Source organism: Halichondria panicea, chromosome 2 (genome assembly GCF_963675165.1).
Source record: "Halichondria panicea chromosome 2, odHalPani1.1, whole genome shotgun sequence".
In the NCBI taxonomy this organism is placed as follows: domain Eukaryota; kingdom Metazoa; phylum Porifera; class Demospongiae; order Suberitida; family Halichondriidae; genus Halichondria; species Halichondria panicea.
In genome coordinates, this window is record NC_087378.1 from 5741129 (window position 1) to 5768094 (window position 26966).

A 26966-nucleotide genomic window follows, 5' to 3' on the forward strand; every position below is an offset into this window, starting at 1 on the left:
AAAGGCCAAAATCAGCCGCTCTAGCCAAGTCGTTCAGCTCTTGTGAGTTAGACTATTGTAGTACATGCTCCCCAAAAAACAGACCTTAACAAAAAATAAATGCCTAACACATTTGGCACTACAAAATTCTGTGTCTCTTTGCACAACAAATTTCAGATCTTAACATATAAGATAGTTTCATGCCTAACATATATTCTATGTACACATATTTTAGCAGTCATTTTGGAATGATGATGTCATAATATTATGATGTAACAAGTGGTGGTCCACTGGAAGCGCCAATAGTTGAACTTTCAGTACCTTGATTCACATATAGTTTCACTGTACACTAAAAATTTAGAGCTGAAAGGAAGGTTTAGGCAACCGCATTTAGAAAGATAAGTAGCTGAAATGATTTTTTACACACAAAACATATTAAAAATCGTGGGCGTGGCTGCATTTTACGCCCTGCATTTTCACTGATTCAGCAATCGTCTTTGGCTATCACATATACTTTGTTAATTGCAGTGGTGTAGCCAGGATTTTGGGAAGGGGAGGGCTCAATCCATTGAGCAGGGGTCCTGAATATTTACTTAAAAAAAAGTCATCACTTTCATCAGCAGTAAGCATGCGCAGTAGATGGCCTTGCCCACATTTCCATTGAATGACATCATTCTAGTAACTACGCAGCAGTACAGTGCAGAATAGATTGACAGATCAAGGTGAGTTGGAGTTGATGAAACACAAAAGGGGGGCTCTAGCCCCGAATTGTAGGTCACAGTGTGGCTCTTCGTTGAAAAGTATAGCTAGTAGCCCTGAGGCTATTCATACTTCATGCATCAATGTATGCATCAATGTGTCTTTCTTCTAGCTTGGCACTGTCTTAGTATAGCCCATTGTTCTGTCATGAAATCATTACCATACTTCATGCATCAATGAATGGTCTGGACTGTCTTTGCTCTTTCTATTTGGGACTGTATTTCCTCTAGATCTTTGGTTCTTTAAAGCTTTATAGCGGGTATCAAAAAACTAAAACACATACCTTGTATCACAAAGTGATTATGTAAACATTCTCATACTAGCAAATAATATAACACAAAATAACATACATTAGTACATAACATACATTAATACACGTGAATGACGTTGTAATGGATTGAATTTCTTGTTTCCACGCTTTTTAACACTCAATTTGTATCATTCCTTACTGTGTTTAATGTTCATTCAATTGCTAACACCAATCATAATTAACACTCTAATACTTTTGAGCGAGAGGCACTAAAAGAAAAGAAAATGATAAATTTGTATGATTGTTGGTCATTTATGAAATAATTAATTGAAAACAAAATCTTCTTCTTTGTTGCTTTCTAGATCCTTGGTCATTCATGAAATAATTAGCAAAATTTGAGCGAGAGGCACTAAAAGAAAAGAAAATGATAAATTTGTATGATTGTTGGTCATTCATGAAATAATTATGCACTTCCGCGTATAATGCACTTCTGCACTTCCACGTATAATTAAATCTTCTTTTTTGTTGCCCTGGAGCAGCCACAAAACACCACAATTGAATAGATGCAAGTCAGATTATTTTATACACTTTTCCTCTTCCATACTTCCTCTTCTTTACTTCCTCTTCTATACTTTTGAGCGAAAGCAAATCGTGGCAAGAGGCATTAGCAGCTTGAAGTATAACCGAGGCTGGTGCTGGTACAACATTAATTTTAATTTAGTTTTTAGAGCTGCCTTTTTAATATTTTATAAGTATCATGAGCACGAGAGCAGATATTGGCTCAGTAGTAAATTAGTGGTCGAGGGCCGTAGGCCTCGAGACCATTAATTACTACGTAGCCAATATCAGGCATATTGCACGAGTGATTATGCAATAACTGATTTGTTGCGTGGGAGAAGCATAGTCCGCATTCCTTATTTTCATACCAGAAAAAAGTGAGTTGTAGGAACAATATAAAAGAGATCATTCCAACTTTTGTCCAAGCTTTCTGGCTGTGCAAATATATGGCATATTGCACTGTGGAGACTTGTTAGCTTTGATGTGCCTGGCTTCACTGCCGTATATTTGCACTGTGGTTTCTTTGATCTTTTGCTCAAACATGCAACAATAATAATAATAATATTTTAGATGAAGATCCATCCATTGCTATTGGACTTGCTATTGGACTTGACTGGTTGAAGGATGTCGTGAGAAAAGTCGGAGTACGGCATAGGCAGTTCATGCTCACCACATCCAGCCGCATTCCTCGAGGACAGCAACCCAACTTTGTTCTTTGTTTTCTCCATCGCAATCTTGGAACACGAGTCCCTCTCCGTGTGAGTTAAGTATAAATTAGTGCAAAAATATCCCAATGTACAGCACCTATTACCTACTACTCCAAGGATGGTGATGCATGTTATGTGACCAATTTGTATCTATCGAATTCTCAAGTTCGTTCTCGAGTTACGGACATCTCGTACGGTGAGCACTAAATCACTCTAGCCACTTTCATAATTATATCCAGAAACGTAATGTGGTTAAAGCTCTTCTCTCTACCCTAGGATGAGAGTGTTAATTGTGGTAATGATACGCATCGTTTTTTTTCGATTACTTTTACTTTCTACAGCCTTTCTACAGCATTCATGGAAGTTTACTATCGGACATCAAGGCGGCAAGTGATGAGCCCGTAAAGAAAAAACGAAAGTGCTCACTATTTGACCCAGCAATTTTTCACATTGCAAATGTTTTTCTACTCGGATTAATAAATAGATGAAACAGTCCCACAACACATGGGGTCATGGGGTCAAACTATTTCACTCCTCTACCATTTCAGGGGTGATGTCCAAAATGATCCCAAGTTAAGTTTTGCACACACATGGATGCACACACATGGATGCACATGGAGCACATGGCACAAAAAATTCACACCCATGCATCCACTATAATTCCGGCTTTAATTAAAAACAAGAAAATACGGAATAAATACATGTTTTTCTTTAAAAATCCATATCTTATGAACCATACATTGAATCGTAACTATTTCCTACAGGTAGCCCTAGCCCAGACCCCGGGGGTACCATGACATCATCATCGTTACTTAGCAACTGACCACTCCCAACTAATTAGCGATTGTTTGTACACAAACAATATTGGCACAAAGTGACTATAGACACTAAGTGTTCTCAATGTTCTCACAGTGACACAGGGCCCTTTTCCCGGGAAACGTTTTCTTCACCTACACACAGTTCAATGGTGGCTCATGCTAACTAGCCTAAGCAAACCTAGCTATCCTGAAAGCTTCAGGATACAGTATGTTGTACAAATGCTACTCTAGACTTACCAGATCCAGAAACTTGGTCCAGCTTCTACCTAGCTACGATCCCAGTCACTGTCCTCTCACTCTACAAGGCCATAAGCATCTCACAGCTTTAGAACCTCACTGAGGCTGTACTATGAAGATCTTGAAGTCATCATCAAACGGTCACTTTTCTTTCAAAATACCACGTGAAAGAGCAGCTCAATGCGCATGTGCTGGTACCTACAGCGTGCGCATAGCTCCAACACAGTGTGCACAGCAAATTTGTGAAAAATCTCGGTCTGCTGGACGACATATGTCGTCCAAAGCCGGGAAAGGGTTACCTCTTTATACAACTTGTATATAGCCAGCCATGCATGCAGGATCACTGTTTTCTCGTGTAGGCCTCCAGCCCAAGCTTTCACCTTCCTTAATGTGTATAATGATCACAATCATGCATTTTTTATAATCAGTCCCTGGAACAGGAGAGGACGTGAGTTATCGGACTGTATTAAAAAAGCATGTATTAAAGCAGGTATGCAAAATTTTGACCAAAATAAGGATTTGGATTTTTAAACTAGATCACCATTATAATTATTTATACTAGAGTCATTGAGTCGTCATTGAGTCATTGAGTTTTGGTGGGAGCATGAAGAATGTTAGGCCGCGACCTCATGTCCGGGGTACGCCATATTAATTTTTAACAAATTAGTTAGTCCTGACAACACAGTGCATAACTCGAAAGCGCTTCGACTTTTGATTGTGCAAGTTAGGCTAGGAAGAAAGACAAGTCAAAGATCTACAAGATGATGCCCGAATCACTTACTATCTCGAAAATTTGGCTGCTTCTGTCAAGTGGTAAGTAGTAGTTGCGTATAATTCCACTTCTTTTCTAGAAGCTAATACTTATTGTGCTTGAAGAAGCTTCGCCTTTTTTTTTGTGCATGTACTGTAGGTGTGGCTTTATTATAATTATTATCTACTCGTGGCACAAATTAGTTAGTCTGACAATACCTTGCATAACTCTAGGAAGAAAGACCAGTCAAAGATCTACAGCTTACTATCTCGAAAATTTGGCAAGTGGTAAGTAGTAGTTGCGTATAATTCCACTTTGTTACTTGGCTTTTTCGATTCTCTAGAAGCTCTAATACTAATTGTGCTTGGCACATAGCTGTAGAGTTTAAACGCTTTGCTTCACCTTTTTTTGTGTGCAGGTACTGTAGGTGTGGCTTATATACAAATGTGATCTCGTGTGTGACTGTGAACGAAGAAACACTTGCAGTGGCCCAGCTCTACCAAGCTGTATGTTGACTGCATGTAGTGATGTTTAGAGTATTCTTTACTTTAGGGCCTATGATACACTTTGATAAAATAATACAGTAATACAGCAGATAGTAGAATTTGTAGTACTAAGAACCCTTCATCATCTTTCTTTGTGTGTACAGAGTATTGCTGGATCACAGATGCGCAGGTGGTGGAGCAGTCAACGAAACGTACGTGCCACAAGGTGAGTGATAGGCTGTATCTACCGAGCAATGCAGTACGTATGTACGCATAGCTTTGTTGCTTTAAATATTATTTATCATTAGCGTACATCATGTGACTATAAATGAGGCCGTAATAAACAGTAAATAAGATAATAATTATAATGTTTACAAGTTCTTATGCCACAAATAGAAACAGTCTGATGTTGGGTTTCCACCATGGCAGACCACACTCGCTACATCTCCAGCAGCCTCTTGTTGGAGTCCTTCCAGCAGAACGCACACCTTCCCTGTTTACATCTCTTTGCAGGTGGTTGCAGGCACATTTTGAGAGGAAAGTGTTGGAGCTCTACTTGAGCGGCCTGGGAGTCTCCTTGAATGGTACCGTGGCCAGTTGGACTTTTACGTTTCGATTTGGCTTGGAGGTTTTTAGTGTGTAAAATAAAAGAAACATCAAATAGGAAATAAAATATATACTTGTAGAACTTTCGACTTCTTGTTCAACAGGAATAATATCCGCGTATTCTGTATGTGCTTGTTGTATGTATGTGCTTGTTGTAGATGATTATGCTGTCAGGGCAACTCACAGGAATTCTTAAACCGTCTCTCTGACGCCTGAGAACGGATCCCGTTGCTACTGGTTGCGACGTCGTTGAGAGGACCTTGCTGTCGTGCCATGCACTTCTCCTCTGTCAAAGGTGTAGTTTAGTTAGCACAGTCTCACACACCACACACACACACACACACTCGCAAAAGCATACACATTACACAAAGCATACACATACACACACACACATACACACACACACGCATCAAACAAACAGACGACGGAATGTTCCTTCAGGAAAACAGTTTTTCATTGCATCGTTTTTCTTATTCCGCATAAATCCTGATAAAGTGATTCGTCCACGCTAACTCCTGTTTTGTCTTTCGTTTTCTGCTTCTGTACACCTTTTTCTTAACGATTTAACTTTCTTCGTCTTTTGTGGCGTATTTAGATACCGATCATTTGCAAATGTCATGGGAGAAGAGTCGACTTTGCATAGCTCGAAGTTGATATCTATAACTCTTCGCATGAGGATCTCACAGTCACTCGTCCGTTGAAGAACACCAGTTAACACTTTCTACCGATGCCTTAATTTCACCACCTGATGTCAAAAATTTTCCTTTGTGTTTTTCTCTCAGCTCAATGGATGAAACCACTATCAGGATTGCCAGGACAAATTCTTGCTGTATCCAACTGACTGCTCATTATAACAGCTTGTGGAATGGATGACAAGGGGTTAGTGGGGGAAGGCATAGTGGGGGATTTGTGATCGGGATAGAGCAATGCGTAACAACCAATGGTTGAGCCGTGCCTCTGAAGTTTTTCGATTGGTTTTGTAATTGATTGCTCCATGAATACTTGAGCTTGGTCTTGCCATCAAGAGAGCTACGACGATCATCCACCTAGATTGAGGTTTATTATGAACTGTAAGCTACTCACTAATGCAAGCACTTACGCACAATACACTATAAATAACAACTTACTCTGAGCTGCTCCGAGCTGCTCCATCTCCTTCTTTCTCATCTGTTTCTTCTCCTTCTTTCTCTTCTGTTTCTTCTCCTTTCTCGTCTCACCATTCTTGACAGTGGTGTACAAAAAACGTCGAGGCATTTCAGATGATCTAAAACGTGCAGCAAAGGATTATGGGATATTTCATTTGAACAGTTTTATAAAACTGCTTAATGCCTACAAAAAATAATATTGAGGATCATCGATTAATGACGCCACTACGGGTACGGAAACATGTGCACTAAAAATCAACAATTCTAAAAGTGTTGGTACAAGGCTTACTTTCACCATACAGTTTGGTGTATCTATACCCAATATGTTTTATTATGATTAATTGTATGTGTTAGATCGTAACTCACAGAGTTATGGGTAGAGAAACCAAGGGTCAAATTTCTCAGACTTGTATGATTTATTTCAGCTGCCATGTGGTGTGGTGCTCAGTTGGCGCCGCATACCACAACACGAAGCTTCTTTCTAGCACCAAAGCGAAACGCGGCTATAATTCAGATAATGCGTCATCACACTGGTTTTGTGCAGCATCACGTGAGGCGTTTCCAATCCATTTCTCTATCTTGTGTAGGTGAAGAAAATTAGAACCTGATCCTGGTTGAGTCCTGAGTGAGCCATGTCACCGTGAGAACATTCTGAACATGTTCATCATTGTGTACATAATTGTGAATTTTTGTTAATATTTGTTATTTGTGGGGTGGTAGTTGGTTGCTAGGCAACGATGATTCCATGGATGCGACAGGTCCGATTCTACCTGTGGAACTTTGTTACAAATAATTATACGGTTCATGAGTTATAAATTTTTTAAACAAAATATTCAAGCAGGGAAAGGGTTATAAAAATTATACGAAAAAATATTTTTAAGACAAATTACAAGCCGTAGTGGTGTTTAATTACACAGAGACGACACACAATTTACCAAACTCCACAGACTCTGCAGTCAAACTCTGCAGCATGCTAGAGCGTACTTGAGTTTTTCATAGCCACTCAAAGACGTTTCTTAAGTCTTGAGATGTCACCAAACAGAAATCCACTGTAGCCTAAAATCCACTGTAGCCTATAATAATTATTAAGAATTATTAAGATCAAGTCATACAATTGCACAAATCTAACACAAAATTGGTGTATGCACAAGAAGTGATAATACTCACACAAATCATTTCTTGACTCCCAGCGATTAGGGTAGGTTTGACCCAACAGACTTTTCAACTCTTCTGTTCGAGGTTTTGATTTTTCCATCTCAGAAGTCAAGAGTGACTCGTATGAAATCGGTTCGGTGGAGGAGCACTTTCATTTCAAACACATCCTACACCCGCGTATCATGGAAGGACAATTTTTAGGCATGCAAGGTAACAAGCTGGATATTTTCTTTCTCATTGATGGGATACAGATACATACATGGAAAGTGTTTTACACTTAATTATTATCATGAGTTGTCTCATCAGAATAATGTATTCCTACCAGTGATCTCACACTACTGCGCATGCATACCATTATTATCCTTTTGGCTTTGCAAATATTTGTTTCCCAAGCTACGATTCACACTTATAACACACTTATAACACTACAACTACAGACACAAACAATTAACGCGTATCGCCCATAAGTAAACTATGAGCACCTCATATACATCATCTTTTACACCTCATTACATCAACGCTTCCAGTCTCCTATAAAATGGCAACTTAGAAAAATACTTCACAATCCGAGAAGATCAAGAGGAAAATTAAACATGTCTGACGATGAACTGCTGGGTATCAGAAATCTCTACATCGAACAAGATTATTATGGAAGACCAAGTCACAGCTCTCAACCCACCACCAGCCGGCAGCTCAGCCGGCACAGCATCCCACCACCAGTGGACCGCCAGCCACAACAACTCTCAACCCACCCCCTTTTTCTTCACCAGGGGCACCCGTCAGAAATTTACCTCTACCAGGTCCGATGGACTATCCATATCCTCCTCAGTATAACGGCGCTCTCCTCCCTCTCCCACCTTTCTATGGCCATGGACATGGACAACAGGGCCAGAACCAGGACCAGGAGAAACACCCCCCCTAGCCCTGCAACCACAATAGCATACGCCTTGTAAAGATCGTTTATAGTTTATATCATTACACATGTTCAGAGCTAGTTGGGCGTGGCCCCCCAGAGGTTCATGGTGAAGATCGTCGTTTATATCATTACACATGTTCAGAGCTAGTTGGGCGTGGCCCCCCTCCCTGGCCAGAGGAAGATCGTTCAGTATAGAAAAGCTCCAGCCAGGTGAAGATCGTTCAGTGTAGAAAAGTTAAATGTTCTCAAATTGATTTTGTGCGCATGCACAGTCTCCTTCCAGTGACAGCAACCTCGCGAGACACTCACCACATAGTATACCTTGTGTATCTAGCTACTCCGTATAGTCCCCCCCATTCATACCTTTACAATGGTCCAATCTACCTCTACTCATACACATCATTATCGCACGCTATCTACCTCTTTCACAGGTAATGCATGATGCTCGCATGTGTATTTCACCTCTATTCTAGGACCACTACCGATTGTTCGATGTATTATGGCGAAGCATGTTCGTGCCAAGACGATTGTTAGCTTCTGGAATTTCCATACAATGATACTGAATTGATCAATCTAGGAAAATGTCATCCAAATATCTTTTTTGCCCACTCCGCGATAACTTATAGATCATTAGTGCTTAGAGAACTGTTACAACCCTACATGTACGAAACACCCGACGGAGTATCAAGCTGTGTACGCCCCAGATATTCCTGATTTCGAATTTGATGAAGGATTTTACCTCTGTGAAAATTGCCCAAAAAATTGCCATGAAGGAGAAAAATTTCATACTTGCCCTTACTCTGCTCCACAGAGCTTGATCTTAGCAACAATGAACAGTAGTTTTTCACACACAGTGTTTGTCATAGTCCACACACACATATGTCCCACATATGCACACACATTTACTTACATGCATGTAATTATACCACATACCCGCACACACACACACAAACCAACAAACACGTACCACACATGCATACTCACATGGACACGTGCACACACGCTAGCACACACGCTAAACAGCTAAACATGCGAGCAATGTGCCTACTTTAACTGATTATGCGCCTATTGGCGTCGTTGGGGTTAACACGGCAGCTGCAGCAATTCGGCTTCTCTTGGCTGCTAAGCTGCTGCTGGACTGAAGCTAGGACGCCTTCTATCCACCGTCAAGGTACGCATATATAAAGTAAAGTAAAAAGCACACAGAAATTTGTTTAGATACAGACGCTTGAATACTACTGTTGTAAACACAAAATATTTATAACATGAACAAACATTTTTTTAACAATAATATAGAGCTGCAGGTAGGCCACACTGGACGACGGAGGAGGTTCTACAAGACATCTTGAATGATGAGGAACCTGCAGAGGAGTGGGAAGAGGTAACAGCGGTCAGGGATGAGCCAGTCATGCAGGGCAGTGACGAAGAATTTTCTGATTGGGAGGTCTAAAACTAAACTGAATACCGATATAATTTATTACAACGTACATGTAGAAATGGAGCCAGACAGCAATCCTGCACAAGGTAAAAATTGATAATTATAAGGTTAACAAAAACGTGTACACTTCGGGGAAGCTACATTCAACATGAGAATGATTATGGACTAGGTACGTACGTTATGCAATGTATGTGTGACTGTTTACTGAGAATGTACATAGAGAGTGTACAATGGTTCAGGAGACCGGATGGGCTGGTGGAAAAATCGTTCAACTTTGCCGGAGAAAAATAGGAGAATTACGAGCAGCAGAGAAAAGTTGACCTCAGGTACTGCGTATTATGTGCAATCTACAATTTATAATTTTGCTACATGTATATAAATGTGCAGTGAGTTTGTAGAGGACGAGCAATCAGATGAGCCAGTAGATGAAAACGAGGACGATGGTGTACATGTACTTGACGAAGATCTTTATGAAGACATATAAAGTAAGTACGTATCCGTGCAAATTTTAACTAGCCGATCAGCATTTGCATTTTACATTAAACATTAAACAACTCCATCTGGATTTGGAAATCGCTCACGCACCTCCTGGAAACAATTGATCGTACTTGCACTGTAAAGTGGGCATCATTTATATAACTTACTCTGTCAGGTCCCTCCACCAGTCTTGAATGGAGAGGGTCCCTGCCCGTACTGCCACCTGTCACCGTGTATCAGAGCCAGACCACCAAGCGCTTCAAACTATACAGAAAGTATTAGACGCTGCTAGGTCAGTTGGGGGTATGGAATCACCCCCATAATGGATAGTTTCCTCTCCTGGAAGTAGTCGTCAAGTCCATAATGGAATAGCAACGGTAACATAAAAATACAACGACTATCACTTAACAACCCAGGGTTGTTCGATTTAAACCAGTATAGTGTGTGCTAGCTACATGTACTGTACTCAACACACCTTATGTAGAGAATGTCACACACACACACACACTTACCATGGTGGCTTTCACCCAATCTCCCTGGAGTTCTACACACTGCGTTATGGTACACACTGCGTTATGGGTGTTATGGGCATAGTTCGGCTACCGTCTACAGGGTTTTGCAGAATCTTGTGTTAAGCGTATACTCCTCTAGCGTGTCAGGTGATTTCACGTGGTTGGTGATATTCAGAACAAGCACACAGTACACAGTAGAGTCAAGAGAACAAGAACAATATCTATAGTACAGTATGAATGACAGTATAGGTAGCGCTAGTGCCCCTGGGACTCCAAATACCAATACCTATGGACATGTCCAAGTTATGCCCCTGGCTATTGTTTCAGCCAACCCAGCAAGAGTACAGTAATTGATCCCAAGAAGCAAAGCAATTATAAAACAGTGACTTGGTTCCTGACGACGTTTCTCATGACTTATGTGGATATTAGATATTATCATGTACAAGAAGAGTATTAATTTGTGGTGTGAAGGTATAATTATGGAAAATGAACCCCCGGCTCCACCTGCAAAAAACCTCGTATAACACTAATCCTGTACGGTACAAAAGGCCCGTGCCCTGGGCAGGCCTTTGACCCCAGCTCCAACATCCCGTTCAAACGATTTAGACAGCTCTAAAACATTTTATACCAGGCTTGTGTTCCAAAAAACACATAATGGCTAGACTCAAGGTACCACAAAAGATAAAATGTACATCTATTCAGCTTCAGGTACGGTACAGCCAGCTGCACTTTCTCGAGAAGTTACTTGCGCTGTTCCCCGTCGTCACTCTTGACGAAATTGCATATTAGAATGATGATTTCAATGTCAGGCAGGTGTAGTACATCATTACAGTGGTGAAGCTGCGAAGAGGCCAAAGAGTCTAGAGGAATTAATTTCAATAATTATCACGTGATATGGATGACGATCACTTTCTCGAGTAAGGACGGTTGGGGATGAAGCCGGTCCTTCGAGTACATATGAGTGGTACTTTCCTACCTTGACGACTAGGAAAGTCAGGAAGAAATGGTGAGGCCAGGCCACCATATATTGTAGCTAGTCAGCACAATAATTATTACAGTGCATGAAAAACAGACAGCAAATAATCGGCTATTGGACTGCAACTCCACGTGAAGAGACCTCCACGTAAAGAGACCTCCACGTAAATTCCCGATGAAGCAAACTCAAACTCACACCCTTTCGAACCAATGTCGCAATGTCGAAAGTGTGGACTCACATGGCGTGCCCTGCAATCGTCAATGCCACGCAGTAAACAACAATGGAAAGGAACTAGACGTATACGACAAGTTGGAACTGCACCCAGACCAGACACAGAGTCAGATGCAAGCAGTAGCGACGACGAGTACCTCGGAAACTCTACCCGACATCCCTGTTACAGTGATTCGAAGGAACATTGCAAAGCGCATGTTTGGGATCTGACTCTCTGACTTAGGCTATGATATACGTGCTGATAGATTATTTCTTTTGCTCCTCAGTATCACAACCACAATGCGTTACCATGGCGAATGCGTTACCATGGTGAACCACGTTTTTTCAATTTTATTTTCACACGAGGCAAGTGTAATATCTTGAGAAGATTCAATTTAATTCAAGAATAAGGGTATTTATACACAAAAACATAAATATAGAAATATAGAATACAGACATTCAGCATAATTCAAGATATAAAATCATCACATTTCCTTCCCTCTTAAACGAGCATGCGCCGTATAAAAGGGGCGTAGCAGGCCAGGTATCATGGCGCATAAGAAAAAAATGGCGACTGTTTGCGAGTCTTTACAAAACCGTCTGACAAACCCTTACTTATGCAGAAATACGCCCCTTTTTGGGCCTGCAGAGCCACGTGGGCATTACGCAACAGCTAGGACAAGACTTAGTTTCTAAAAATGGCTAATCGTAGAAAACGACCGCACCACAGTTTTGACTGCTATCTTGGCTCTCCTGAAGAGAAACAAGCTCTACAGGCAAGGATAGAGAGAGTGAGGAAGAAGCTATCGCCTGCTGGACGTACCATTGACAACCTTTCTCTCATAAACGCCATGCTAGACGCTGTAGAAGAGAAACTAGCTAGTGCTGATGAAGGTACGCCCACAAGTGATCAAGGGTCTGTTAGGCCCTTCTTGAGAGACAATGGTGAGTGTAATAGCCTTCTTTTTACCTAGTTATACAGTCCTGTTCTATCAGGGATGTACACTGGTGATAACAGTCCTGATGATCAGACCTTGTTCATCACTGAGAAGCGCTGCTTTGATGATTTGATGACAGGGCTGGCGTCATCGTGCTCGGTTCGAAGTTGTTGGCGACTGGACTCTGTGATTCAGGTAGTTTGTTTTAGCTTGTTTACACTATATGCGTGATTGTTTTATTAGAAAGGGCACGTCATCAGAGTTTTGTACTCTTGTCGTCACTGCCGGCACCAGAAGAGATCATGGTCTAGCTCTCGCGTGTTTGGAGGACACTTCCTCGTCAATCAGAAGTAATTATTTGGCCGCACCATCACTATACTGATTAATTTACTCTTATAGGATGGTACACTCTTTCACTTGTGCTGGGATCATTCCATCCCAGTACATACATCTCTCTATGTTCGCTGGACTGGGCACAGTTGGTCATGCTTACATTCGGAGAGGTATATATGGTACAAAGACATGTACTTCACTAACTTTCTCTTTCACAGTATACAATAACAACAGCTACCTAGAGATTGTGGCCGCGGCAGCTGAACACTCCATGCAGTCGGCTGTAGAGGAAGTCAAGGCTCTGCCACACTACAGCACTAAGGGAGAAGTACGTTGTTGAATAATTTGTATTTATTTTATTGATTATTCTATTTCAGTGGGTGATAACCGATGCTAGGCATGATTCCACGGCCAATGCGTATCATACGACTGTGCCTTGCCTTTCAGGAAGGTATGTTAGTTAGTGTTTAGTACATACATGTACTAAGTGTTGTAATTTTTAGCACTCATAAGATCCTTGGCATCTCCACCATCTCTCGGACAGAGCACTCGGTAGCTCAGACCAGAGAATTGCAGTGTACCAAGGTTGTTCTTCCCCAAGTCATTGCTAGAGGTAAATGTAACTAACTAACTACGTAATATTTCATTGTATACTAATGATTGTCTCAGGTCTGAATGTTACTGAGGTTGGGCATGACATGCAAGCTCAGGTTGCTAAGTACGTGACACACACCCTCAATCTCATCAACTCCTATGACACATGGCACGGTATGCTGCATATTATTGGATACATGTAAACTATATGCATCACTATCAGGTACTAAGAACGTAGCCCGGGAGCTCAAGAAGATCACAGAGGGTCGGGTCAGAGATCGGAACATAACGTGGTTCCCTGAACTCTCTGATAAACGTAAGTGAAGATGATGTTGAGGTACGTATACGTCACTGATAAATGTCTATTCATTTAGGGCGCAGTATCAAGATACACTTGTACTGGGCCATGAAGAACTGTGGTGAGGACCCTAACATTCTACAGCAGATGGCTCTCAACATCCCCAACCACTACAAGGTAAATGTCATCGCCCATTACTGTACTGACTCCAAACTGCTCGTACAGGGTGATCATTCTAACTGCCATGCCTCGTCTCCCTGTCGTATGGCTCCCTATATACCCAGTCGTGCTCAGATTACCAACAAGAAGGCAGAAGAGGAGCTCCTTAGGTGCATCAAGGCTACCTACGTCTTCAAGAATGCGGATGCTTTCTGTCGGGTAATGATAGTAATTTTCTTACCGAAAAAAAACTTGCTGTCATGTAGTGTCGGGACACGTTCTGGGTAGAGTCATTCAACCACCAGCTGCTGATCTACTTGTCCAAACGTATCCACTATTCTGACGAGACTTTTCTCATGAGAATGAACCTGGCCGTACTTGACTGGGTAAGATGATTACAAAATTTATTTTAAAATGAATTTGTGTGTTGTCATTAGAACGAGAATGTGAATCGTGCCCACACCAGTAAGAGAAAGGTTAAAGACCTTCGCCGTCCTGACAGGCGTACTGACATGAAAGCTCTCGTGAGTAAGTCTTATCATTTTGCGGGTATGCTTTGGACAGAGTATGTCGCAAGGAACGGCGTCGATTTGAGGTATGTGTACGTGTGGAAAAGTTGTGTGTGTGTTCGTGTGTGTGTTCCTAAGCAATCGGGTCACTGGCTCTCATATTGACCCCTCAGCTCAGCAATGGTGGAATTTTTAGTAGTGAGCATCTTTTTCAACTTACGTTATTACAGTGAGTTTGAGGATATTGAGCCAGATGGTGACAACGATGAAGACTGGCTCACTGATGGCATGTTACCCCCCCTTCTGCCTAGTGATGATATGGAGTCAGATTCAGATAGCGACGACAGAGAATAGGTATTATAATTAATTACAAAACACAACATTCTAAAGTTCCATATTCTCTGCATCGAATGTCGACAAATAGTCCCTGTAGGTCCCATCGACACTAGGGTATCGCCTTCTTATTTCCTGTGTAATGATAACTGTAAGCAATTTCCGCAGTAACTAAAATTATACTTACTACAATCACACATTTGGGCATTATGTCCCTTTTGTCATGCCTGACAGTCCGCCTCTCCTTCCTCCTCAGGTACTCCTCATCTCCCCACAGACCCACGTCCTGGAGCAACCTCCAAAACTTCCGATACAACCGGTGCCTCTTTTCATCATTTGCTGGATGAGGTCCACAGGCACCGGTTAGGAAGTCTGGAGGAAGAGCAATCACACACGGCCCACAGAGGCAGTGTGGACAGCAGTCCTGCAGTCCCTGTAAGACAGGGACGAGGGCAGAGTCTCTGTAACCCCGTGGATGACTTGGAGAGAGAGCTGCGGACAAATAAGTTTTAATAAAATATCATTGATTATCATGTTTATTTTCTTACTAATAGGTGGCATTGGCTGATCTGGGACGGCGTCTGGGACAGCCTCCCACCTAAGCTTCACCGTCTGCCTGAGTCCTGCCTCCCGGAGCTCTTTAACTACTTTATTTATTTTACTAACGACCACTTGTGGTGGAGTGTCTTTATATTTAACTGTTACCTGTACATGGTATAATTATGATTGAAATGATGACATTTTATTCTTACCTCGATCTCTTCTTTGGAAGCCATTGTTATTATAACTTATGGCCATGTGGATATTGCACGTGGCCTGGAATGAGCATGTTTTGTTGGTTTATGTGCGTGTACAAGAGCTGAGTTCTTATCATTTTCAAACTAGGCGCCATTTTGTTCGCAATGATTTTACTTCCGGCCTGCTACTTTCCTTTTATACCGCAGCGGAGGCTGCATGATCGCGATTGCTTGCAACAAACGCGTACTGTTTATAAACGCGACATTCTCGTTTAAATGTGTACATCCATTAAGCGTTCTGGTGGCATCTGATTGCGAAGAGGGATAGGTAGACTAGCCTTTTGATTGATTTGGGGTGAGGAGGGATACTCGAATTCTGAAATCATTTCTGCGTCTTGGCTCGTTTGGCTCGGTAGATGGGAATCTAGGTTGGATGTGTCTACTCGACCGTCGTCTAATTCAATTTCATTCCTGGCATCCATTTCAGTTTAGATAGGAAATTTCGAATCATAACTGGTTGTCCAGTTCTGGTCTTGGAGTGCACTCTCTTTTTGTCAAGCTTGTTCTTTGCTTTGTAGGTCCGGTTTGAGTAAGTCGAATCGACTTTCCGTTGTAGGAAGTTAGTCGTGGCGTGTGGATAAGTGAGCAGAAACTGTGACAAACGTGCACTCTTTCTATGAAGGCTGGTCTGAACAAATCGTTCTGCTTTTCCGTTTGATGACGGGGTGCTGTACGGATATGCTTCACACCATTAGACTTCATGAAACTAAGCAAACTCGTCTGATGCGGTCCATTGTCACTGACCACTTGTTCGGGTAGTCCATATCTAGCAAAAAGCGTGCGAAGGACTTCGATGGTCTTAGTTCTTGTAGTAGAGGATAACCTCCGGCCACTTGGAGAGGAACATCTTGTTTAGGAATGGTCCTGCAAAATCAATGTGTATCCTTTTCCACGGAATTGTTGGCCATACCCACGGGGGATTTGATTTAGCCACTTCCTCGATAGCTTTGTCAATCCCACTCCACCTGCGTAACTGCGTGCTATCGCTTTCATCCGAGTAATACCAGGGTGATTCTCGTGAAATGAGCATTGGTTGAAGAGATTGTGGAATTGTGGAATGATGACACAGACTCCCCACATTAGACATTAATTTTGTCTTCCAGTCCAATTTCATTTTGTCTGGCCTTGTATGGTTTGAGATCATCTGTGACGTCCGTAGGCCAACCATTGGAAACGTATGTGCTGATCGTCTTCAGCACAGGGTCACGCAGCTGGTGGTAGCGATTGTACTTGAGCAACATTAAACACACTTGCTGAATCCTGACTGTTTGAGTGGTCAGCGGTAACCGGGACAATCCATCTGCATTACCATGAGCTTGAGTGGGTTTGAATTGGATTTCGTAGGAGTAAGCGGACAATAGTAATGCCAGGCGTGCTGCAGCCAGAGAGGGGACTCCTTTCTTTGAGGCCGTCAAAGGCTTGTGGTCGGTAACGAGGGTGAATTGTCGACCAACTGGTGAAACTTTTTAACACCAAAAACCAGACACAACGCTTCTTTTTCCAGCTGAGTGTAGTTCTTTTCGCTGGGGGTTAGAGTACGAGACGCAAAAGAGATAGGTCTCTCACTGGTAAGTGTGCGAGATGACTGCTCCAATTCCATAGGCTGTCATCGGGTCATAATGTGTCAGTACACTCGCGGAGACCAATTGGTCTTTAGCTAGCTGGAAAGCTTGGTCACACATTCCTTGCTCCATTCCCACTTTTTTTGTCAGCGGGTGGAGGAGGCTTGAGAGGTTTCGAACAAATTTGCCATAGTAATTTAGTAGCCCGAGAAAAGATCGTAGCTCTTGAACATTTTTGGCTGCTGGAGCATTCGTGATAGCTTCCACTTTGTTTGGGAGCGCTCGGCTTGATGACCCAAATACTCAACTGATTTGGCCATGAAATTGCCATGTTTCTCCAGTCGTTTCAAGACTTCTGCTAAGTTGCAGAGATGATCCTCCTCCGATGCGCCCGTAACAAGTATGTCATCGATATAACAGAGCAGTATCGTGTCCATCAATCGTTGAAAGATGGCTGGAGCCGATGCCACTCCGAAAGGAAGCCGTGTATACGGCCTTGGTGTGTATTCACTGTGACATGTGGCTCGTCTAGCGACAGTTGTAGGTATGCTTGGGAGAGATCCAACTTGGTGAACACGATGCCATTAGCCAGGGTAGCGAAAAGCTTGGGCAGGGGGCAGGGGGTACTGATCAACTGAAGGCGCTTGGTTGATGGTGACTTTGTAGTCTCCACACAGGCGAAAACGTCCATCCTTCTTGGGTACTGCAACGATGGGTGCAGCCCAGTCACTGGTGTTGACCTTCTCTAGGCGATCGAGTTCTTGACCAACAGCTTCTTTTACAGCAAAAGGTACCGGACGTGGTTTGAAAAACCTGGGCTGCTTAACATGCAGTGTAGCCTTCTGTGGTTGCACAGTTCCTGCCTCCAGACCCTCAGACTGCTTTGTTGTAATTCTTGGGGGCCAGTCCAGTTGAAGATATTTGAGCCAGTTCCTGCCAACAAGACTTGGTCCGTGTCCAGCGACTACTACCAGGACTAGCGGCTGCGTTTGGCTTCCGTATTGGACATGAACATGCAGTTGTACAGTAACCTGCATCGATTCATTCGTATATGTTCTTAGCACAATGTCCGATTTCGGTAGTTCGAGCTGGGGGAACATGGACTTCCCAGTATCTTCTGAGACTGCAGCCCCTGTGCCCTCCACCTGAAAAGGTAAGGTATCTGGATAGGGCTTGGGCGTGTTTCCTTGAACTTGTATAGGTATAATTCTTTTGGATCAGAGTCCTGTTGCCCTTGGCCTTCTTGCACCATATTCGTACCATGTGTTCCTCTTGTCTTCGTTCTGGAGTTTGGGAGCGATGTGTCCCTCATTCGGCATCTTTAAAACGGCATTCAGATGGTGTATGGGTAGTCAGTCTTTCCACATCGTGAGCAGGGTTGCTTCCTCCCACCAGTACGACTAGTAAGTTGATGAATGACGAGCCTTTTAATGTTGCAGCTTCCATTCCTTGAGCAATTTTGGCAGCGTTTGCCAAGGTAAGGTCAGTTTCAGACAGTAGTCTCTTCTGGATCGCTTCTGTGCGTAGGCAGCCTGTCACGTAGTGCTTTGTCCTCGAAGCCGTGCGGCGAGATATTCCGCGATCGTTTCAGATGCGGTTTGGTTCCGTCTGTGGTTCCATCTGTGGAAATGAAATCGTTTAGCGATCACAGACCGAGTTGGTTCAAAGTGCTTGGTTAGAGCAGCAGTAATTTCCGCAAGTGACTTGTCCTTGGGAGCGACGAACAGGTTACTCAATAGATAGTTGGACCAATAGTGGTCAAGAGTGCAGGGACTCTTTTGGCATTTGCCACAGCATTAGCTGTAAAGTAGAAACGTCTTGATGGTGTCGACATCAGGATTGAATTCAGTGAGAGTTCCGAGCACAGGGGTTGCCTCGTCGCCATATCTTGAGAAGATTCAATTTAATTCAAGAATATGGAACTCTGATTTATACACAAATCAAAGAATGTTCTAGAAAGAGAACTAAACATAAATATAGAATACATCATCATACATCATCATTACACCGCATAATTCACCACTAACACCTGATATAGTCAGTCCAGGTTCAAGATATGAAATCATGTGCAACCAACCAACGACGTTTAGTCCTATGGCTGTTTACAGGTTAGTCAAGCTGATATAAAAGTACTTGTATGAACAGGCATAGTGTAATCGGATTATGCTGTATGCCTATATAAAATACATGAGCTGGCTATGTTTGAGTCCTATGGCAAGTGCCATGTTAGTCAATGAATTATTATACAGTGCTAGTATTATACAGTGCTAGTTGAGCTAGTTGAGCTATTACATGTTCATAAGCTGTTCATACAATCGTCAACATGCCTTATCATAGTGTAATCGGATTATGCTGTAAAGTGTTGTACTGACCAGCTTGTGCGTAGTAGTTTGTTCTTCTTCCAAATATTCTTGCTTCAGTACACCAGCTGTGTTTCATATAGCAGTCTTCAAGCTGAAGCTTGACACTACAAATTAAATGTTGCATGTCTGTGGTTGTTTTCTTGGCTTTTTACTACAACCTTGTTCGTCAACACCTTCGAATTGAGTGTATTTTGTGAAGTTTGTGATTGTGGTTCAGTGGTTCTCTTACTGGCTCAGTCTCCGTCACTTCTGTTCTCGTATTTTGATAGTCCCTTAGGCCATCCTTCCTCATTTTAGAGCCGCAAGTGTGGAGTTGGAAATGGAACATGCCAGAGCTCATCATTTTTTGTTGCACATGCTGTTGTTGCGAAAATGGGGGTACTGATGTGTTCAAGATAAGTTGAGATCCTTTGTAAATGGCCTTGCCACGTATTTTTGGTCTAATCTAAATTTAACTGTACGCTGGGATGTGTACATGCATGTTTGTAGCCTCAATAAAAATTAATGTTAGGGACAATGTTTTCTGGTTTTCTATTTGATGTAGCAGTGGCAGTGGTCCTTTTTCCATGTTGAGCTGGAGCTGGTGCATGTACACTCTCAACATGGCACAAGCGTTCACGACGTCTAAGTATCCACCTTTCTTGTACACTGTAACATCACAGTGTTTTGTAAGAGTACAGTTATAACATACATGTACACTTACTTGACCATGAACTAACTTTTCCCAAGCACTACTAAAGTGAAGGTACTGGCTTGGGAGAACTCCAGCACAAGTAAAACCATGGACAATCCTGCGATCCTGCAATAAATAGAATTCCAAGTTAATCTTGAAAATTACTCACTTTGATTGACAAGGTATCGTCCACCGAGTGTTCGCGAGCTAGCCCACCACTGTCGCTTTCCACATTAACTGATTCTCTGCACGACTGGGCCGCCTCAAATTTTTGAATTTCATTCTAAGCTTTGCCCTCCATGAATCCTGTAGGCAAAGGAAATTAAATATCACTTGTATGTGCAATGACAGGAAAGACAACGTACATAGCCAGAACCAATGTTGTCCTTTAAAGCTGGATGAGACGTGTACAAATGATGTTGTAATCATCAGACGATGGTCTGATCGTGTACACCAGCATCAGTCGATAGAGAATTAACGACTTCCTTGGTTAAAACTCCTGCCGAAATACAGTCTGTAGTTTCCCTGGTTGGAAGCTGGCTTCACCATGAACAGACGTAAATAGAGATAGCACGTAAAAACGATAAGATATGTTCTGTATGTACCTCTTCTTGGGGGTGATACCCTCCGCTCTCTTTCAATCCGGTGAACGAGGGAAGATAATATGCATATAGTCTGTATATACATACTGATGATTCCTGCGATTCCTGCTCTTGATCCCTAGTAATAGTAAAACAATAATTAACGAAGAATTGTATCATTAGGATATTCAAGAAAAACTCTTATAAGTACGTAAACTTACAAGAAATGGTCGATGGTACAATCGTTTGAAATAGAAATAGCTTGTTCAAGAATGTACCAACTGGAACTTAATGGCTTACTTTTTGGACTGGGACATTAACAGACGAGGTGGGCAACTCTTGAAAGAGAGGGTGTAAGAGAATGTCCCATAGTGTTGCAACAGGCGTAACGGTTCACAAAAAAACAACAAGTACTAGTAGCTATCACTTAGTTACCAATAAATTTTCATATACAGCTATTTTGAGGCGGTCTCCTAAGCAAGGTGCATCTTGTGAGAAATAATAGTCATCAGAAATTGAAGGAATCTCTTTCTTTAAGAATTTGTGGTTGAGTTGCTGCGCATGCGCTCTCAGCATTGATTGTTGAATTTGATCCCTGAACCATTAATTGTTGACATGATCCATAGCTATGATTCATAGCTATCTATAGTTCGGATGTTGATGAGTCATGTACATTCTTTGGACCCCAGCTTCAATATTCAGTGCTCATGCAGAAGTCATCTACTGACACACAACCGAGATGAGTCAAGCTTTTTGATATCCGAGGAATCGAATCATCACATCGACTGATGGCTACAGAGTCCCCTTCCCCACCCACGAAAGAGTTACTGTGCTAAGTGGATTCTCAAGACTAGTGAGACAAGAAGTTTGACAAGACGAGCAACTCTTGGCATAGGTTCCCTTCTAGTTAGTGCTGGACACGAGCTTCATCTATTTTGGCAAGTAGCGAAGTGGATGCATCAGTGAAGTCTAGCTTTGATGATTTATTTATTTCGTCAATCACAAGGCCTTTCGAAGGTTTAATATCTTTTCATCAGCAGTTGAGTTACTATCGAGACCACTATCAAGACCACTTCAACCAGATAGTAAGTACGTGTTGGGCCTATTTCTTGCTTCACTGTCATTCATTTCTCCTGTCATTCATTTCTCCTCCATGCAGGAACCCAAAAGTTTAAACTACTCTAAGACTTGCCGGTACACTTGTTGAAAAGAAAACGGAAGTGATGTACATTCCTTTGCTTAAAACTTTGCAGCGTCTTCTCAACAACGATACCATTCTTTAAGAGGTAAAGCTTTTAAGTTAAATAGCGGATTGCAGGTTTAAAACTCGCATGCTCACATTATTGTGACTTCTCACCTCTTCACCCACAGCTCTTCAGATTTATGTAATCCGCTGGGATCTCAAGCACAAAATTGGTATGGTTTATTGGCCACAGTATCGATCTACGATCAACACAATACAACTATACACAATACAACTATAACACTGGTTGAGTTCGGTATTATCGAACCATTATTTTGTGGATGACCTTCGCAAACTTGAATCAGTAAGTTATCTATACCATTGCCTGGTTGTCTTATGTGGCTGAGGGTTTACCATCAATGGTGAAGAGCTGTGACTGTTGTGTCTGCTGACCTGTTGTGTCTGCTGACAATCTTTAAACAGAGTGCATCTGCGTTTCGGTGCTGCAGGGGAACTGAGAAAGATATACAATCAAAGGTAGATTTTCGTATCAGATTTTCATCTGCGCTGTGCTTCAGACCACGTACGTCATTCATTGTGAGCTTGTTGAGCAACATGCAGACCGCCATCACTTTTCTATCACATACGGAGTTAATCGACATGCTCTGCTCGACACTCCTTTCGTATGTGGATATGCTCATTCATTCCTGATATTATGCACGACATCCTAGAGGGAGCACTCCCCCTGGAAATGAAGCTTATGTTGAAGGAAACTATAATTATGCATTTCGATCTATATAATGCCACAGGTGTTAGTTGTTGAAAAAAAGCTATTCACGCTTGAAATGGTTGACAACAATTTACTCCGAATGTCAGCAATCTTCGTCAACATGGTGTGTGCTTGCATATATTGTACATGTACATTGACCATGCATGACTTACAGATTTACACATTGAACCTTTGCACGGTGGAGTTAGTACAATGTATATACACGTACATGGTATACACATTACACATAACACATATACACGTATGTACAAATTTATCCATTTTAGCAATGCTCCTCCCACTTACAATTGGTCATCTTGTCCCTGTTTGAAATGAGTACTGGGAAAATTATTATTTATACTCAGTACCAATCATCACACGGTACCAATCATTTATGTTATTTACGTTCCTTCCTGTAGGGACCAATGTCCTACTTAACTGAATTCAACAGATGTATTGTTTTATTTGTATAGTCCATTCGACTGATGCATTTATCTTTTTAACTCAGTACACTTTCTGTTTTTACGTGTATGCAGGGCAAATTGGGTCACTATCGAACACTAGTCTATTGGACGTGGTTCCAGTGAAGACCTAAGTTTGGGAACGTTTATGTTGATGGTTTGACTTTACTGTTTGAATTCCTGCCTATGGTTACTGAAGAATTTCATCATCCAAGCATGTTGTGAGGAGTAATATTATATTTATACTTGTTAATCAATTCACATGGTACTCAGAGCGACAAGTTAATATAAACCTCAATTGTACATATAATTATATACAATTCACGAACATAGTGTGAAAAACATAATTAGGCCAAGCATGTGTTGTGGGTGGGCAGTGGGGTACTACAATGGTGTGGTGCTAACACGCTGACACCCATGTTTAGATAACACCCCTCTTTGCAAAGGGTGTTATGTTGACACTCGCTACAGGGCACCATGGGTGTTACGTAAACAACCATCAAAAAGCTGACACCTGTGTTCCGATAACACCCCACTTTTTACAGTGCAACCTTATGTCTAGCTGCTAAAAACGAGGAACGTCGTATTGCAGAGAATAAAAAACAACAGCTATACCGAAACCACTAGCCTATCCCGATGAATAGGAACCTTTTAACCAGAGCTCAAGAAATAACGACTGGTCACTTTGCAAACGAATGCAAACCTAGAAACTATACGTAGCATTGAATCTGTGAAACTGTGCCATTGTGGAAATTCACCGAAAGTTCGATTCTGAAAAGGTGAATATCAGTACATCTATATCAAACAAAATCTTTACTAGCCGCCACGGGTGGCCCGCAATAGTGACTTTTTTTGCGAAATTCTAATTCTGCGATACTTAGGAAGTAGCTCGAACTACGCACATCCTCACGTGCAATTTAGTCTAGAAATTTTAAAATTTCATTAGCATCTTACCGCACGAAGTTTATAGCTATGGCTAGGTTGTTTACTTGTGCCGATGTGCTTGAACAGCTTGAGGACAGCAATGGCGATGTCTCCTCTGGTGACGACAGTGCCTATGAAGGAGAGGGGATAGTAGGATACCTCCCAAAGGCTACCAGCTTTATGCCAGACGCTGATGAACTGTCTGGGACTGAGGACATGGACCTAGACGCTAGCGCTATGGACCAGGACGGTGAAAGACCAGGAGAGGGCTCACTGTGTGACTCTGGCAAGTAGTATAGTATAGCTAGAATATCAGTAGTGTAAGTAGTATAGCTAAAATAGAATTAGCAGTAACGAACAGTCTTTATGTGAGCTTGTAAATTTCATAGATCGTTCACCAATATAGTACGTATTGTACTTCAAATTGATATATCTTAGCACTGTTACATTCATATGATGTGAAAATCAAGCTTAGTCAAGTATATGATACGCTAATCCATAAAAAAAAATTTTTGAATTTTATCTCACCGCTGGCCGAGCATTTAAAATGTTAAAAACGGGTGAGCGTAATAACCGTGGTTGTTATGGCAACACATGTTGCACCATTTTATTCCTTGTTGTATGGGCATTCTATTGGTATATGGTTGCTAGGCATTTTATTGCTCTGGAAACCCGATAGAGAATTTACAGACATTTCACTTCACTGTTAATTAAGAATCCGACGGTTAAAGACCTGCCGAGCAAAGACCCGCTAGATTAGTGAAGACTTTAGTGAAGACGAGCGACATGAAGAAAGTAGAACTCTGAGGAAGTGATCCCAAGTGTGTCACAGTGTTGCAATGGGTGGTGAACTATTTAAAACAGTAGATCTGCAGAAGGCACCGAAGTATTCTCCGGTTTTGTTAGAGCCTGAAAATGGACTCCCCCGATGGCTTGCTACTATCAGAAGGCGTGTGCCGGCAGGTATCTCCAACTACATTTCAAAAGTCAACAAAGATGTGTGACATGCACTAGCTGTGTATATACTCTTCTTTTTTTCTGTAGGGTTAATTGGGTGAAAGTTAATTAATGGCACAAAACACCTGATTGGAAATATTCACAGCATAGTCTTTTTTTCATGCATATACTGTCTCGTTCTCTTCATCTTCTCTTCATCTTCCCGTCAACATTATCTTGTTTGGCTGATTAGTTACCACCCTTATGGCTTGTATCACTGCCCAACTACTTTACCTTCTCAGTTCTGTATCCTTAGGAGTTCTGTATCCTTAGGAGTAAGTCTTACATTGTATCTTGTATCTTGACATCAAATTCAAATTACAGTTTGTGCTGGTGTACAACCTGTTTATAATGACTGTCACAAATTATTGTCAATTAACACCTTTGGGTAGTGTCACCAGAGGCGTAGCTCCCAGAAACCCCCTTGCTTGCTCAAAAGTGGGTGGAGCTGATCATGTGCGCATGCGCAATAACACATGGCTGGAAAATCAATATTGAGCTAGAATATAGAATATGAAGCATTTGTCGTCTTTTGGATTTGTTCCAGTGCCTACTAGTGCAAGATAAGAGGCCTGAGATTACAGCAGCCACCAACCTCAGAGCTCATGCCCACTGATCATGCAGATAAACAAAATAACAATGACATTGGTAGTTACAGCTCAGATAAACTGAAGAGTTTGGGAGATGAGGAGAAGCTATGGCTTATCAAAAACGCTTCTAGGCCTAATAACACCTTCAAGTACCCACATAGAGGGAAAAAACGTACATTTCAACCAACTTGGCTCCCCCTATTCTGAGGCTCAAAATGGTGGTTACTGCGTAAATTGTGCTCTTTTTGCCAGAAGCCATATGCCTCTTGGTTAACTTATTACCAGCCCAATGACCCGTGCCAAAGTGACCCTTCAAGAACAGCGTACACACAAGGCAGCTGTGTATCTGTTGTTGATTTTGTTACACTCTCAGTTCAACAACAGCTTCAGAGCCAGCCATTGTTGACAGAAATAGGATAGTTCTGAAGTCCATCTTGAAGACGATTGTGTTTTGCGGCAAGCAAATGATTTCACTCAGAGGACACCGTGAACATGATGACAAAAATCCTGGCAACTTCCTTGCTTTACTGGATTTTCAAAAGGATGCAGGCGACTCGGTTCTCTGAAACAGCTCCTCGGAATGCACAATACCATTCCCAAAACGACCTTATTTTGTGCATAGGTGATTGGATTAGGACGCAGATACTTGAGGAAGTCAAAGTTGCACCGATGAAGCAGCCGACTGTTCAAACAAAGAACAACTCCCAATTGTACTGCGCTTTGTAGTACAGTTTGAGAAGAATTTGTTGATTTTGTCTTGTGAGCTGCTATTGCAGAGAAGATCCTCGAAGCTCTGAGAGGCTGACCTCAGAGCTGGTAATATGGCAGGTAAATATCGAGGGGCATCGAGGGGCGGCTGTAGCCACATGTCCAAAGGCAGTGTACATACACTGTGCAGCCTATAGGTTAAACTTCTTGCAGTGT

The 26966-nt window shown here is 41.9% G+C and overlaps 2 protein-coding genes and 1 long non-coding RNA gene across 15 annotated transcripts; 2 read left to right on the forward strand and 1 right to left on the reverse strand.

The window, feature by feature from the left end:
* Positions 1 to 561: 561 nt before the first annotated feature.
* LOC135332191 (uncharacterized) lies at positions 562 to 25334 on the forward strand. 4 transcript variants are annotated; one of them, XR_010393147.1, is made up of 11 exons: positions 562 to 4121; positions 4293 to 4346; positions 4478 to 4565; positions 4709 to 4770; positions 4941 to 9537; positions 9663 to 9973; positions 10025 to 10130; positions 10192 to 10289; positions 21809 to 22405; positions 22491 to 23195; positions 23608 to 25334. It is a non-coding gene; the product is annotated as an uncharacterized LOC135332191 (long non-coding RNA). The 4 variants fall into 4 exon arrangements; XR_010393149.1 differs by lacking the exons at positions 21809 to 22405; positions 22491 to 23195 and adding an exon at positions 10457 to 10573 and having other exon boundaries at positions 23608 to 25331; XR_010393148.1 differs by lacking the exons at positions 21809 to 22405; positions 22491 to 23195 and having other exon boundaries at positions 10192 to 10573; positions 23608 to 25331.
* LOC135332186 (uncharacterized) lies at positions 12488 to 15900 on the forward strand. 10 transcript variants are annotated; one of them, XM_064527546.1, is made up of 16 exons: positions 12488 to 12924; positions 12976 to 13112; positions 13161 to 13267; positions 13317 to 13420; positions 13469 to 13578; positions 13628 to 13701; positions 13754 to 13863; positions 13920 to 14018; positions 14068 to 14160; positions 14219 to 14319; positions 14368 to 14520; positions 14568 to 14687; positions 14739 to 14829; positions 15041 to 15164; positions 15235 to 15294; positions 15400 to 15900. In XM_064527546.1, the coding sequence occupies exons 1-15, from the start codon at positions 12678 to 12680 to the stop codon at positions 15257 to 15259; spliced, it is 1695 nt and encodes a 564-aa protein (XP_064383616.1). In that variant the 5' UTR covers positions 12488 to 12677; the 3' UTR covers positions 15260 to 15294; positions 15400 to 15900. The 10 variants fall into 10 exon arrangements, 8 of the variants coding, with proteins under 8 accessions (XP_064383616.1, XP_064383617.1, XP_064383618.1 ...); XM_064527547.1 differs by having other exon boundaries at positions 15235 to 15260; positions 15421 to 15900; XM_064527548.1 differs by having other exon boundaries at positions 15244 to 15294.
* Positions 15122 to 16750, reverse strand: LOC135332190 (uncharacterized). The gene is made up of 4 exons (XM_064527555.1): positions 15896 to 16750; positions 15692 to 15848; positions 15331 to 15635; positions 15122 to 15278 (listed from the first exon to the last, which is right to left on the reverse strand). Exons 1-4 carry the CDS (start codon positions 15917 to 15919, stop codon positions 15195 to 15197), a joined length of 570 nt encoding a protein of 189 aa, XP_064383625.1. The 5' UTR covers positions 15920 to 16750; the 3' UTR covers positions 15122 to 15194.
* Positions 25335 to 26966: the final 1632 nt, after the last annotated feature.

What these genes read in the sequence shown, in the direction of transcription:
- LOC135332186 (XM_064527544.1), top strand. Translation starts at nt 12,678, where the DNA reads ATGGCTAATCGTAGAAAACGACCGCACCACAGTTTTGACTGCTATCTT. An exon ending in CTCCTATGACACATGGCACG is followed by an intron (nt 14,019 to 14,067) that starts GTATGCTGCATA and finishes CATCACTATCAG; the next exon opens with GTACTAAGAACGTAGCCCGG. An exon ending in CCCTGAACTCTCTGATAAAC is followed by an intron (nt 14,161 to 14,218) that starts GTAAGTGAAGAT and finishes CTATTCATTTAG; the next exon opens with GGCGCAGTATCAAGATACAC.
- LOC135332190 (XM_064527555.1), bottom strand. Translation starts at nt 15,919, where the DNA reads ATGGCTTCCAAAGAAGAGATCGAG. An exon ending in CTTCCAAAGAAGAGATCGAG is followed by an intron (nt 15,849 to 15,895) that starts GTAAGAATAAAA and finishes TACCATGTACAG; the next exon opens with GTAACAGTTAAATATAAAGA. An exon ending in TGCCCAAATGTGTGATTGTA is followed by an intron (nt 15,279 to 15,330) that starts GTAAGTATAATT and finishes ATCATTACACAG; the next exon opens with GAAATAAGAAGGCGATACCC.